This window comes from Pleurodeles waltl, chromosome 2_2 (genome assembly GCF_031143425.1).
Source record: "Pleurodeles waltl isolate 20211129_DDA chromosome 2_2, aPleWal1.hap1.20221129, whole genome shotgun sequence".
Classification (NCBI taxonomy): Eukaryota; Metazoa; Chordata; class Amphibia; order Caudata; family Salamandridae; genus Pleurodeles; species Pleurodeles waltl.
In genome coordinates, this window is record NC_090439.1 from 934,113,701 (window position 1) to 934,126,761 (window position 13,061).

Consider the following 13,061-nt stretch of genomic DNA (forward strand, 5'->3'; position numbering starts at 1 on the left):
TTTGTTTTACCTCCATAGGATAACATTAACTTTCCAATTATTGACTGTCAACTTTTGAAAAATGTAAAAACTCATAACTCGAAAAGCACTCACCCGATTCTGATGATGTTGGTATCAAAATTAATATCAAAGTACATTTTATTGTTATAAATTAGTGTCCGATTTCTTTATTGAGTGTGTGTCTCGCTTCTGCAATTGTATGTGCAATCGAAGCTTAGCACTACTCTCTGATATGCCTAACTGCTTGCTCACACGACCACACAAAAGAGCATTTGGGATGAAATTTTTGCCTCAGTAATTCCTAACTTTTGGACTCTTTACACAGTTTACCTCAGTGGCATAACAAAACTGAAGAGGCCTCCTCTGCACAGAACATGGAAGTGCCCTCTGTGAGAAAGTAGCCTCTTTCTACCATGGTTACCCCCACTTTTGGCCTGTTTATGAGTGTGTGTCAGTGTGTTTTTACTGTGTCACTGGGATCCTGCTAGCCAGGACCCCAGTGTTCATAAATAAAAACATATATGTCAGTGTGTTTTGCCTGTCTCACTGGGATCCTGCTAGCCAGGACCCCTGTGCTCATCGTTTGTGGCCTAATGTATATGTTGTCAGTAGTGCTTGACTGTGTCACTGAGGCTCTGCTAACCAGAACCTCAGTGCATATACTCTCTCTGCTTTTAAATTTGTCACTGTAGGCTAGTGACTTCATTTACCACTTTCAATTGGCACACTGGACCCCCCCTTATAAGTCCCCAGTATATGATACCCAGGTACCCAGGGCATTGGGGCTCCAGGAGATCCATATGGGCTGCAGCATTTCTTTTGCCACCCATGAGGAGCTCAGACAAACCCTTCCACAGGCCTGCCATTGAGCCTGCGTGAAATAGTGCACAGACTATTTCACAACCATTTTCACTGCACTTAAGTAACTTACAAGTCACCTATATGTCTAACCTTCACTTGCTGAAGGTTAGGTTCAAAGTTACTAAGTGAGAGGGCACCCTTGCACTAGCAAAGGTGCTCCCACATAGTTCAGGGCCATTTCCCGGGACTTTGTGAGTGCAGGGACGCCATTACACGTGTGCACTACATATAGGTCAATGCCTATATGTAGCTTCACAATGGTAACTCCAAATATGGTCATGTAACATGTCTAAGATCATGAAATTGCCCCCATTCCAAACCTGGTATTGGGGAGCCAATTCCATGCATCCTGGGGGCTCCACTAGGGTCTCCCAGTACTGCCAAACCAGCTCTCTGAGGCTTGCACTGCAGCTACAGCTGCTGCCACCTCACAGACAGGATTCTGCCCTCCTGGGGTCTAGGCAGCCCAGTCACAGGAAGGCAGAACAAAGCATTTCTCCTGAGAGCAGGGTGTTACACCCTCTCCCTTTGGAAATAGGTGTTACAGGCTGGGGACGGAATAGCCTCCCCCAGCCTCTGGAAATGCTTTGAAGGGCACAGATGGTGCCCTCTTTGCATAAGCCAGCCTACACCGGTTCAGGGACCCGTTGTCCCCTGCCCTGGCGTGAAACTGGACAAAGGAAAGAGGAGTGAACAGTCCCCTCTCTATCACCACCCTAGGGGTGGTGCCCAAAGCTCCTCCAGTGTGTCCCAGACTTCAGCTATCTTGCTTTGCAAGGTGTGGGGGCACTCTGGAGGGCTCTGAGTGGCCAGTACCAGCAGGTGACATCAGGGCAGGAGTTGAGCCCACTTGCTGGTTCAGCCCGACTGCAGCCTCTTTTAAACCAGACTGATCCCCATTGACTAGCATTGGACACTCAACACTGAAAAGCACCTCTGCACCCAGCTGCTCCAATGCCGCCAAGGTTATCTATTGGTGCTGCCTGGGACTTTGACCTATACTTACCTTTACATCCAGGAGATAAGTTCTGTAAGTTGCTGCGAAGTGCCTGAATGCAGTACATGTTTTCCCCCAATAGGATAACATTGGTCACCCAATGCTGAAAAGCACATCTGCATCCGGCCACCCTAGTGCCTTCCGAGGTGACCTGTTGGTGCTGCCTTTGACCTTGCCCCATACTTACCTTATGTCCAGTAGATTGGTCCTGTAAGTCGCTGTACTATACCTTTATGCAGCATTTGTTTTACCTCCATAGGATAACATTAACTTTCCAATTATTGACTGTCAACTTTTGAAAAATGTAAAAACTCATAACTCGAAAAGCACTCACCCGATTCTGATGATGTTGGTATCAAAATTAATATCAAAGTACATTTTATTGTTATAAATTAGTGTCCGATTTCTTTATTGAGTGTGTGTCTCGCTTCTGCAATTGTATGTGCAATCGAAGCTTAGCACTACTCTCTGATATGCCTAACTGCTTGCTCACACGACCACACAAAAGAGCATTTGGGATGAAATTTTTGCCTCAGTAATTCCTAACTTTTGGACTCTTTACACAGTTTACCTCAGTGGCATAACAAAACTGAAGAGGCCTCCTCTGCACAGAACATGGAAGTGCCCTCTGTGAGAAAGTAGCCTCTTTCTACCATGGTTACCCCCACTTTTGGCCTGTTTATGAGTGTGTGTCAGTGTGTTTTTACTGTGTCACTGGGATCCTGCTAGCCAGGACCCCAGTGTTCATAAATAAAAACATATATGTCAGTGTGTTTTGCCTGTCTCACTGGGATCCTGCTAGCCAGGACCCCTGTGCTCATCGTTTGTGGCCTAATGTATATGTTGTCAGTAGTGCTTGACTGTGTCACTGAGGCTCTGCTAACCAGAACCTCAGTGCATATACTCTCTCTGCTTTTAAATTTGTCACTGTAGGCTAGTGACTTCATTTACCACTTTCAATTGGCACACTGGACCCCCCCTTATAAGTCCCCAGTATATGATACCCAGGTACCCAGGGCATTGGGGCTCCAGGAGATCCATATGGGCTGCAGCATTTCTTTTGCCACCCATGAGGAGCTCAGACAAACCCTTCCACAGGCCTGCCATTGAGCCTGCGTGAAATAGTGCACAGACTATTTCACAACCATTTTCACTGCACTTAAGTAACTTACAAGTCACCTATATGTCTAACCTTCACTTGCTGAAGGTTAGGTTCAAAGTTACTAAGTGAGAGGGCACCCTTGCACTAGCAAAGGTGCTCCCACATAGTTCAGGGCCATTTCCCGGGACTTTGTGAGTGCAGGGACGCCATTACACGTGTGCACTACATATAGGTCAATGCCTATATGTAGCTTCACAATGGTAACTCCAAATATGGTCATGTAACATGTCTAAGATCATGAAATTGCCCCCATTCCAAACCTGGTATTGGGGAGCCAATTCCATGCATCCTGGGGGCTCCACTAGGGTCTCCCAGTACTGCCAAACCAGCTCTCTGAGGCTTGCACTGCAGCTACAGCTGCTGCCACCTCACAGACAGGATTCTGCCCTCCTGGGGTCTAGGCAGCCCAGTCACAGGAAGGCAGAACAAAGCATTTCTCCTGAGAGCAGGGTGTTACACCCTCTCCCTTTGGAAATAGGTGTTACAGGCTGGGGACGGAATAGCCTCCCCCAGCCTCTGGAAATGCTTTGAAGGGCACAGATGGTGCCCTCTTTGCATAAGCCAGCCTACACCGGTTCAGGGACCCGTTGTCCCCTGCCCTGGCGTGAAACTGGACAAAGGAAAGAGGAGTGAACAGTCCCCTCTCTATCACCACCCTAGGGGTGGTGCCCAAAGCTCCTCCAGTGTGTCCCAGACTTCAGCTATCTTGCTTTGCAAGGTGTGGGGGCACTCTGGAGGGCTCTGAGTGGCCAGTACCAGCAGGTGACATCAGAGACCCCTCCTGATAGGTCCATACCTGATAAGGAAGCCAATCCCCCTCTCAGGGCTATTTAGGGTCTCTCCTGTGGTTTCTCTTCAGATTCTGCTTGTAAGTTTCCTTCAGGAATCCTCTGCAACTACTACTTCATCCTCTGACCTCGGATCAAGCGCAGCCTGCTCCAGGAACCACTGTAACAGCAACAAAGTATCCACAAGGGATACTTTTCTTCTGCATCTTCAGCACCAGGTCAGCAACTGCAACAATTTCCATGGTGTGTACTCTCTGCACCAGAAGGGTGAAGAAATATCCCGTGGGGTGACAGAGTCACCCCCCTGCTCAAGCATGCACCTTCCAATATGACAACAGGCACACTTGGACACCTCTCATAGCGACAAGTGTGCTCCTAAGGACACAGAGGCTTGACTCCATCGACATAGACTGTCCTGAGGTCCTGCTGATGCAATTTGGAGGAGGTAAGACCTTGCCTTCCCAGATAGTGATGGTACCCCTGTGTACTGCTTCTTCTTCACCTCCTGAGACATCTGTGCACTATTTGCTAAATTCCTTTGTGCACAGACTGGCCCAGGTCCCCAGAACTCCATCCTGCGATGCTCAACTCGCTGAGTTGTTCTCCGGCGGCATGGGACCTTCCTTTGTTGTGCTACACCAGCCACATTTTGCACCTCCTTTGTCCTCATGTCCTGGGACTCCCGTGGGTGCTACCTGGCCCCCTGAGGGCTCTCTAAAGTGCTGAGAGCTCCCTCTTCCTCCTCACACAGAGTTGAGGCCCCCAGGTCCCTCCTGGGTCCATCCATTGCCATTTGGATACAAAACACACTTTTGTCATAACAAAGACTTGTTTGCGACTTCCAACATGAAATCATGTCTGCATCCACCTTCACACAGTGGGACATCATTTGCATTATGCAGGAACCCGCTGGCATCTTCCTAGGGTGCATTCTTGCAGTCTTCGACTAACCGGGGACTCTTCTTTTGCACCCTCTTCTGTGTTGGCAGGGGCTCCTGTGCTTCCTGGAACTTCTTTCGACTTCTGGACTTGGTCTCCTTCTTTTGCAGGTCTTCGTGTCCAGGAATCCAGCAGTTATTATTTGCAGACTTGGTTGGTTACTGCAAAATCCTAATCACGAGGTGTAGTGTGTCCTAAGGAAACCTGCAGTTCTTTACTCCTGCTTTTCTGGGTTCTGGAGTGGGGTAATTTACTTACCTTTACTGTATTCTTACTCTCCCAGTGATTCTGCACACACTACACTTGTCTAGGGGGGAATTTGTGATTTGCATTCCACTTTCTTAGTAAATGGTTTGTGTTGCCGGTAGACCTATTTTCTCCCATTGCATTCTATAGCATTTCCTATTGTTTGCATTGTTCTATGACTACTTACTTGTCTAATTTTGGTGTCTAATATATATATTATATATAATACTTACCTCCAGAAGGAGTATTGCCTCTAATAATTTTGGTACTGTGTCACACAAATAAATACCTTTATTTTTGATAACACTGAGTATCGTCTTTACTTGTGTATAAGTACTGTGTAACTATAAGTGGTATTGCCTGAGCTTTGCATGTCTCATAGTTCAGCCTAAGCTGCCCTGCTATAGCTAACTCTATCAGCCTAAGCTGCTAGAACACTACTACTTAATTAATAAGAGATAACTGGGCCTGGTATAAGGTGTAAGTACCCAAGGTACCCACTACAAACCAGGCAAGCCTCCTACATCCTCCCCCCAGCGACTCACTCAGGCTAGGTGCTGTGCTGAGGTGTCCCCTGGGGCTTAGAGACCCTCCACTCCATGGCGGCTAAAGGGGCCTTTGTTACGCCTCCAGTGTAATGCTTTTTGGTCCACTATATAAAGAGCCAACTTCCTACAATAATTTTTTTAAACCCTCTTAATATCCCTAGAAAGGTGGTGATGAATTGACTTACTTATTATATAATGGGCCACCTTAATGTCGCTGTATTCGGCAAGATAATTTGTGCATATCAGGAGGTCTTCCTCTTTACGTGTTATTAAATTTGAAATAAATCTAGATGAATCTACCCCTGACCATTTTAACCTAACGGAAGTCATACCTCCCACTTCTACATTCTCTAGCTTGGCATTCCATGATTTCACTACCTCTTAAGTTCATAGTTAAAATGTGTGAGTTGTGGTCATTGTTATTATTTAAAGTTACAGAATATTTTAAGTATCCCAAGGGCATTCATTGACATCCATATATGATTAATTATGTATTGCTGCCTTCCAATGTAGGACTGTATTATGTGCATTTTTTAGGTGAATTCCATTTTGAGCAGGTACAAACTATATTTATACAATAGTTTATTCAAGGTGTCCCCAAACTGGTTCTGACGAAAATGTGCCTGCCCTTCTCCATGTGCATCTTCAATACCATACATTTCGCTAGGCGATAGAGTACATTTACTAATCTTAAAGTCCCCTGCCCAAATGATCCGGGACACACACACAGAAAGAAATCCAGATCCTTCTCTAGGGCAATCTCAACTTCTGCACGAGTGGTGTCAAATGTATTATTATAGAAATGTATAATAGTAGTATAGAATGATACCTTTCATCACCATTCATTTTGACAGGTTGGAACGCCCTCCGGAAGTGACGTAGGAGCCGGAAGTCCCGCCCCGGAAGTTCCACCCCGGAATTCCCTCCCCGGAAGTCCCTCCCCGGAAGTCTGGGGCGGGTAGTCCCTCCCCGGAAGTCCAGGGGTGGAAGTCCCGGGCCGGAAGTCCAGCCACTGAGGGTCGGCCCCCTGACGGGCGTTCCCTAAGGTGTCCGGTTGTAGTGCGAGTATTCTGCACACTGGAATTAATGGATGTGTAGGTGTGTCATAGGTATAGAGTGATGGTGTGGTGTATCTAGGGATAGTTGCAAGGCAGACAATAGGGCCTACTAGGGTGTTTTAGGGTTGTGGGATGGATGAACAGAGTCTTACCTGTGGGCAGCCATGTTTGTTGGCCAAGGCGGGACATGTCTGGGCATGCTTTGGCATGTCTGTGCGTGTTCATGGGGTGGTTGCGGCTGCAGGCTGGTGTTGCTTGAGCAGTGTCGAGCTCCATCTGTGGAATGGGGGTCCTAGAGTGTTGCGTGGCCTTTTTGGAGGTAGGACAGCCCACTAGGAGGCGTAGCTGACGGCTGTGGAGTTCCTGAATGGGGTCCTGTGATGTAGGGGCATAGCCTTAGTAGGCCGTGGGCTGAAAATCCATGGGCCTTGAAGAGGCGGGAATTTTGCCGCTTAATTTTAAAAAGTCTAGACTGTGAAAGGAGAGCCGTTATGAAAAGAAAAAATAAATGTCAAGTCGCTGTGGGTGATGTAGAAGGATACACCCCTTTTATGAGCTTACATTGTATATAAGGAGACCCTTAGCGCATAGTGTTATACCACCCTCCAAGAGAGAACCTGGGCATCATGAAGCGGTACAACTATCTTGCATCAAGGGATACCAGGGAGCAAGGGGTGAACACTATTGACAAATATTTTATCCCCATGAGTCCCCTGGTAATAGATGAGCAGAAGCTGCAAGAAGTCGCTAAAGAGGAGAGCGCCGACGTAACAGGTTATCATGAGGACCTGTGTAGGCGGATGGACTCACTCAGCCTTGAGGATCGACCAGAGTTGATATCACCTATTAAGGCCTCAGAAAGCGCCAGCCAAGCCTCAAGTCAAGAGGGAAGCTTTGTAAATAGTTTTACAGAGATGGAAGTTTCGGAAGAAGCTATAAGCTCACCCCAATCACCGATGTATGAAGATATGAGATCTCTGGAGGCTGAATTAGGGTCAGATACCGCAAGTGGCTGGCAAGGTGCTGAAATCAGCGACGATCATGAGACGATGGACTATGACATATCGCAAGATTTCAGAGCAGCAGCAGAAGCCACTCCAGATGTGGAGGTTAGTATTATCTTAATGTAGATACTTTAAGCAGCTATGATGCATTATTTTTTAATTTCTTGTTAACTAATCCATTTCTTTCTTTTTTGAACTGCAGAAAGCAGCAGAAATATGCGCTGAGGCTGAGGAGTCTTCAGGGACTGCTAAGACCTTCATTATGAATTGCTTGTGCTGTTCAAAACAGATTGAAAGTTCCACCAGCCAAAACAACGAATTGTGTAAGGACTATAAAAAAGCATTGGACTTCATAGATCTTGAAAAGGAGACATTATGTGTAACCTGCATGGATAGATAGCATGTTAGGGGTTTTGCAGCCAGTGTTGTGTATGCCTGTCTCAAGAGAGACTTTTATTCTCAATGTTATGGTCATAAAACTAAGGATCCACAACAGACTGCTCACGACTGCCTATATCCATCTTACACAGCTGAAACTACCCGCTATATATGTCATTTGATAGACCCCTGTAAGTTATATAAACTGTTAAAGTCTGTGTACCGGCTATCAGCAGAGAAAAATGGCAGACCGGCTACGGTCAGGATCTTGTCGCTGGCCCTCAGGGAAATCAAAAATGTATATCATATTAGGACAAAACTTTCAAACATGCGTGGCCTCTGTCAGCCAGTTATCAGAAAGAGGGTGGAACGATCTATAGAAAACCATGTTGCTGATGTATATTATAAAACTAGAAAAACAGGGGGGAGCGTATGGACCCTAGAAAAATGTTTTTACATTTAAATAAAGAGGCAGCTCATATTAGTGTGTTGTACAAAGAACCACAACATTAGTGTGACTGTTAAGAAAATGCCAAAAAAAATACGCTGTTGTTATAAGCTAATGTTTGACTATTTAATACTTATTTTTAGGACATGGAGCAGGAGATGGTGATCCCTGATGATTCTGAGTCAGCGCCTGAATACCTGTGTATTGCTAAAGTGTTATATGATTTGCTTAAAGAAAGAATCATCGAATAATAACCAACGACATTGTGCTTTTTAAAAATGGTTCGTTAGTTAGAGGGGCACAGACAGGACAGTCCTAGATGCTTATACGGCTGCGGACACCCAAATTCTATGTGCTTGCATACTGAATAACCTGTATACTACTTTTTTAATGTTGGTACCACCCACATTGTAACCTTGTAAACTATGGAATGCTAATATTTTGTTATCCTATTTACGTATAATAAAGTGCCTATACACAAAACATGCGTCTTTCATTTTGAGTTTCAGAAGTGCTAACATGTCTGGTGTCTTGTTAAAGAAGCTTTATTATGATACAAAGGATGTTGGGAGCTTTGGAAGCGATAAAGCGCTGTTAAGAAGGGCTGAAGCTGAAACGGAATTGATAACCAGAAGCCAGGTGAAGGAGTGGCTATCTGGCGAAGAGGCTTATTCACTTCATAAGCCAGCGAGGAGACGCTTTAAGAGGAGACCCACCATTGTTAATGCGCAATTAGATTATCAGTGGCAGGCTGACATAATAAGCCTTCAAGATCTAGCCAAGCATAATAATGGAGCACGGTACATCTTAACAGTAATAGATGTACTGTCTAAATACGCCTATGCAGAAGCTCTAAATGATAAAACTGGGGCAAGCGTCAGCAGGGCCTTTAAAGTAATCTTTAGGAAAGGCAGAACACCTCAAAAACTACAAACAGATGCCGGAAAAGAATTCTTAAACAAAACCTTTCAGAAATTATTAAAACAGCATGGGATACAACATTTTGTAACACACACGGAGGTAAAAGCAGCGGTTATAGAGCGCTTTAACAGAACCTTAAAATCTAAGATGTGGAGGTACTTCACGGCATACAATACATACCGATACCTCCCCGTTCTACAGGATTTTTTAGATGTTTATAATGCCAGCTATCACAGAACTATCAGAATGGCTCCTGTAGAGGTAACGGCTGACAATTCTCTAAAGGTGTGGAGGACGGTGTACAGCCGATACTTCGATTCCAAAATAAAGAAGCCTCTTTTTAAAAAAGGGGACAATGTCAGGGTTTCAAAATTAAAAGGGGCCTTTACGAAAGGATATCAACAGACTTTCAGCGATGAAATATTTATAGTTGATAGTGTTGAGCTTAAAGAAGGTATGTACATTTACAGGCTGAAGGACTACTCTAGTGAACCAGTGACAGGTGTTTTTTACACTGAAGAGTTACAAAAGATCCCAGACGATGTAAATAGGGTTTACAGGGTTGAAAAAATTCTAGAGTGGAAAGGGCGTGGGGCAAAAAAACAGGCCTTTGTTAAATGGCGTGGATGGCCTGAGAAATTTAACAGTTGGGTGCCTGCCGAATACCTGCAGGACGTGTAAGGAACGATCACTCAAAAAAGAAGAAGAAAGCATTATGGAGACAGCATCCTTTTATATTACATTACCTTCTAACGCCTCAATGGCCATGTTCCCGGATAATAAAATATCAAATTATACGGTCAAATTGGCGAAACCGGTGGATTTGAAAGGGGACTGGGAAGTTGCCCTAACAGAAATCCAATACCCCCGTACATGGAATACATTTAAGAGATCAGAATCTAAATTCAGTATAAAGAAGTCACAAGCCGAACCTCTATGCACCGCAGCTTTTCCCTCGGGATACTACCCTACTGTTAATGCGGTGTTGGATGCCATTAACAAGACAATATCTGGCATTGATGGGTTTTCAGAGGTTCAACTGGTGCTTGATAGTTTTAGAAGGAAAATTTTTATCAAGGCGCCCAACCAGGACGTCCAATTTGTTACCCGTGGAAAGTTGAGCAGGGTTTTAGGAACTGTCCAGCATATAAAAAGCAAGCATGAGACAGATCCGACATGTCCAGATATTGAGGGTGGGTTTTACACACTCTATGTGTATACAGATATAATAGAACCGCAGAGAGTGGGAGATAGTTATGCTCCCCTGTTGAGGTGGGTTCAAGTGAGGGGCGAAAACAACACAATAGCTAATATTCAATATATTAAGCCTGACTATGTAGCAATTTCTAAAAGTCATTTTGACACTATAACAATTATGGTCTATGATGATCAGTCTGAGCCGGTATCCTTTAAATACGGGAAAGTTATTGTTAAGCTTCATTTCAGGCAACGCCGTGGTGGTGACTATTAAGAGCTCATCATGGTGGCTATGAAAGCCTACGGCAACCCTTCTATGTATAGAGAGTATTACAAACACCAGGCAGGATATGGAGGACCCCCCTACTTTCAAGGAGCTCCTGTTATGTACGGGACGGGTCTAGGAGGTTTTTTCCGTAGCTTGTTCAGAAGGGCTATGCCTTTTTTGAGAAAAGGCTATGAAATTGCAAAACCCCATGTAAAGACAGCTGCCCAGAATATTGCCCAGGATGTGGTGGGGTCTGTGAAGTCGGCTGTCGTTGAACGTATGAACAGACAATCTCAAGAGGGGTCAGGACTGTTGTACAAGCCACGCCCTAGTATTAAAAGGAAGAGGAGATCTTCACAACGTCGGGGGCCTCCTGCGCCCTATAAAAAAAGGAAACGATCTTCAAAAAGAGCTCACAAAAGAAGACCCCCAAGGCGGAAGAGAGCTACGAAGAAGAGAACAGCCCCTAACATTAATATTTTCTAATAGGCTTGCCACCCTGAAGCATGGCTTTTGTACATTGCGCTTCGGGTGAATGCGCCAAGTCCGAGTTAGATTTGTTCTCTCTAAAACCCACACAGACTAGTATAGAAAACAGTTTTTTCATGGAGGTATCGCCATTAGCGGCCCTGACGCCATTGGCCCCTATAGAGTTTTATGTATCTGGGTCCACGGATATGTATCTAGATCTCAACAATACGCTGTTACATGTGGTGTGTAAAATTGTCAAAGCGGATGGATCTGTTATTGCTGCAACCGCTAAAGTGGCTACCATTGCTTACCCCATAGCGACGATGTTTAACCAGGTGGACATTACCCTGGGTGACAGACTCATCACGCAAAATGACAATATGTACGCCTATAGGGCTTACATGGAGAGTATCCTAAACTACAGCAGCGATGCCTTGGACACGCAGCTTTCAGCGGGGCTTTTTTACAAAGATACTTACGCTCAGTTTGAAAACACGGCTCTAGATGGCTCCAATATCGGGTTTGTAAAAAGAGCAGCGTTTGCTGCAGAAAGTAGAGAGTTTGATCTCCTGGGGCGAATACATTCAGACCTCTTCTTCCAGGATAAGCTAATCATTAATGGCATAGACCTCAAGATCAAACTCAACCGTAACAAAGATGCCTTTTGCCTCATAACTGGGGATGCCGAGCAGTATAAACTGCTCATACAGTCGGCAAGCCTGTATGTAAAGAGAGTGAATGTATCACCATCGGTCAGATTGGCTCACGCTGAAGCTCTACAACTGTCGAATGCTAAATATGCCATTGAAAGAGTCTCTATGAAAGTCTACAGCATACCAGTCGGCACCCGATTAACGCAGCAGCAAAATTTGTTTCTGGGACAGCTACCAAAACTTGTTATTATAGGGTTTGTTGACAATACAGCTTTTAGCGGTGTACACACCTCCAACCCTTTTAATTTCAAACACTACGGTATCAACTACGCTGCCCTGGTTCACGAGGGAGCTGTCATACCTGCAAAGCCGTACACACCCAATTTTGGAACTGGAAATGTTATTAGAGAATATCTTGGATTAGTGTTGATAACTGGGAAACACATGCGTGATTCGGGGGTCGTCGTATCACGCGAAGGATATGGGGCCGGCTACACGCTATTTGCCTTTGATCTGACCCCTGACATGGAAGATGGGGACCATTACAGTCTGGTTAAAAATGGAAATTTAAAAGCTGAAATTCGATTTAGCGCCGCCCTAACTACGAATGTGAACATGGTGGTATTTGCTGTATTTGATAGCGTCATACAAGTTAACCACGCTCGGCAGATTCTGTTTGATTATCTTTGAAAAGAATATAAAATGGACACTGTTCACATACGCAACTTCTTAAGCCGCCATAAAGACGCTAAGAAATACTTTTTAGGTGTTTATCCAAGCGATGGGTTGCCGAAGGAAATAAGTTATGAAAGGCCTCGATCTCTGGTCTTTAACACCGATCCTCACCATGAACCAGGAACTCACTGGGCTGCTATGTTTTTGGACACTGACAGGGTAACGGTGTTTGATAGCCTTGCAGAGTTTCCGGAGCATAGCATCTATACAAAACCCATATTCAAGTATTTAAAAAAAGTGGCTTTTAGAGTAGAATATAACAAGTTGCAGGTACAGAATTCACTATCTATTACGTGTGGGGAACATTGTATATATTTCATCTGTAAAATGTCAGAGGGTCTAACTTTTAGAATTTTTTTTAATTTATATTCAAGTGATCGCTTAAAC

General features: G+C 44.8%; 1 protein-coding gene across 1 annotated transcript; it reads left to right on the plus strand.

Annotated features, from left to right (window-relative positions):
• The first annotated feature begins 11,609 nt into the window (after positions 1 to 11,609).
• On the plus strand, positions 11,610 to 12,629 carry LOC138277873 (uncharacterized protein F54H12.2-like). The gene has a single exon (XM_069219237.1). It carries the CDS (start codon positions 11,610 to 11,612, stop codon positions 12,627 to 12,629), a length of 1,020 nt encoding a protein of 339 aa, XP_069075338.1.
• The last annotated feature ends 432 nt before the right edge of the window (positions 12,630 to 13,061 follow it).

Coding starts and splice junctions, on each gene's coding strand:
- LOC138277873 (XM_069219237.1), top strand. CDS start 11,610: ATGTTTAACCAGGTGGACATTACCCTGGGTGACAGACTCATCACGCAA.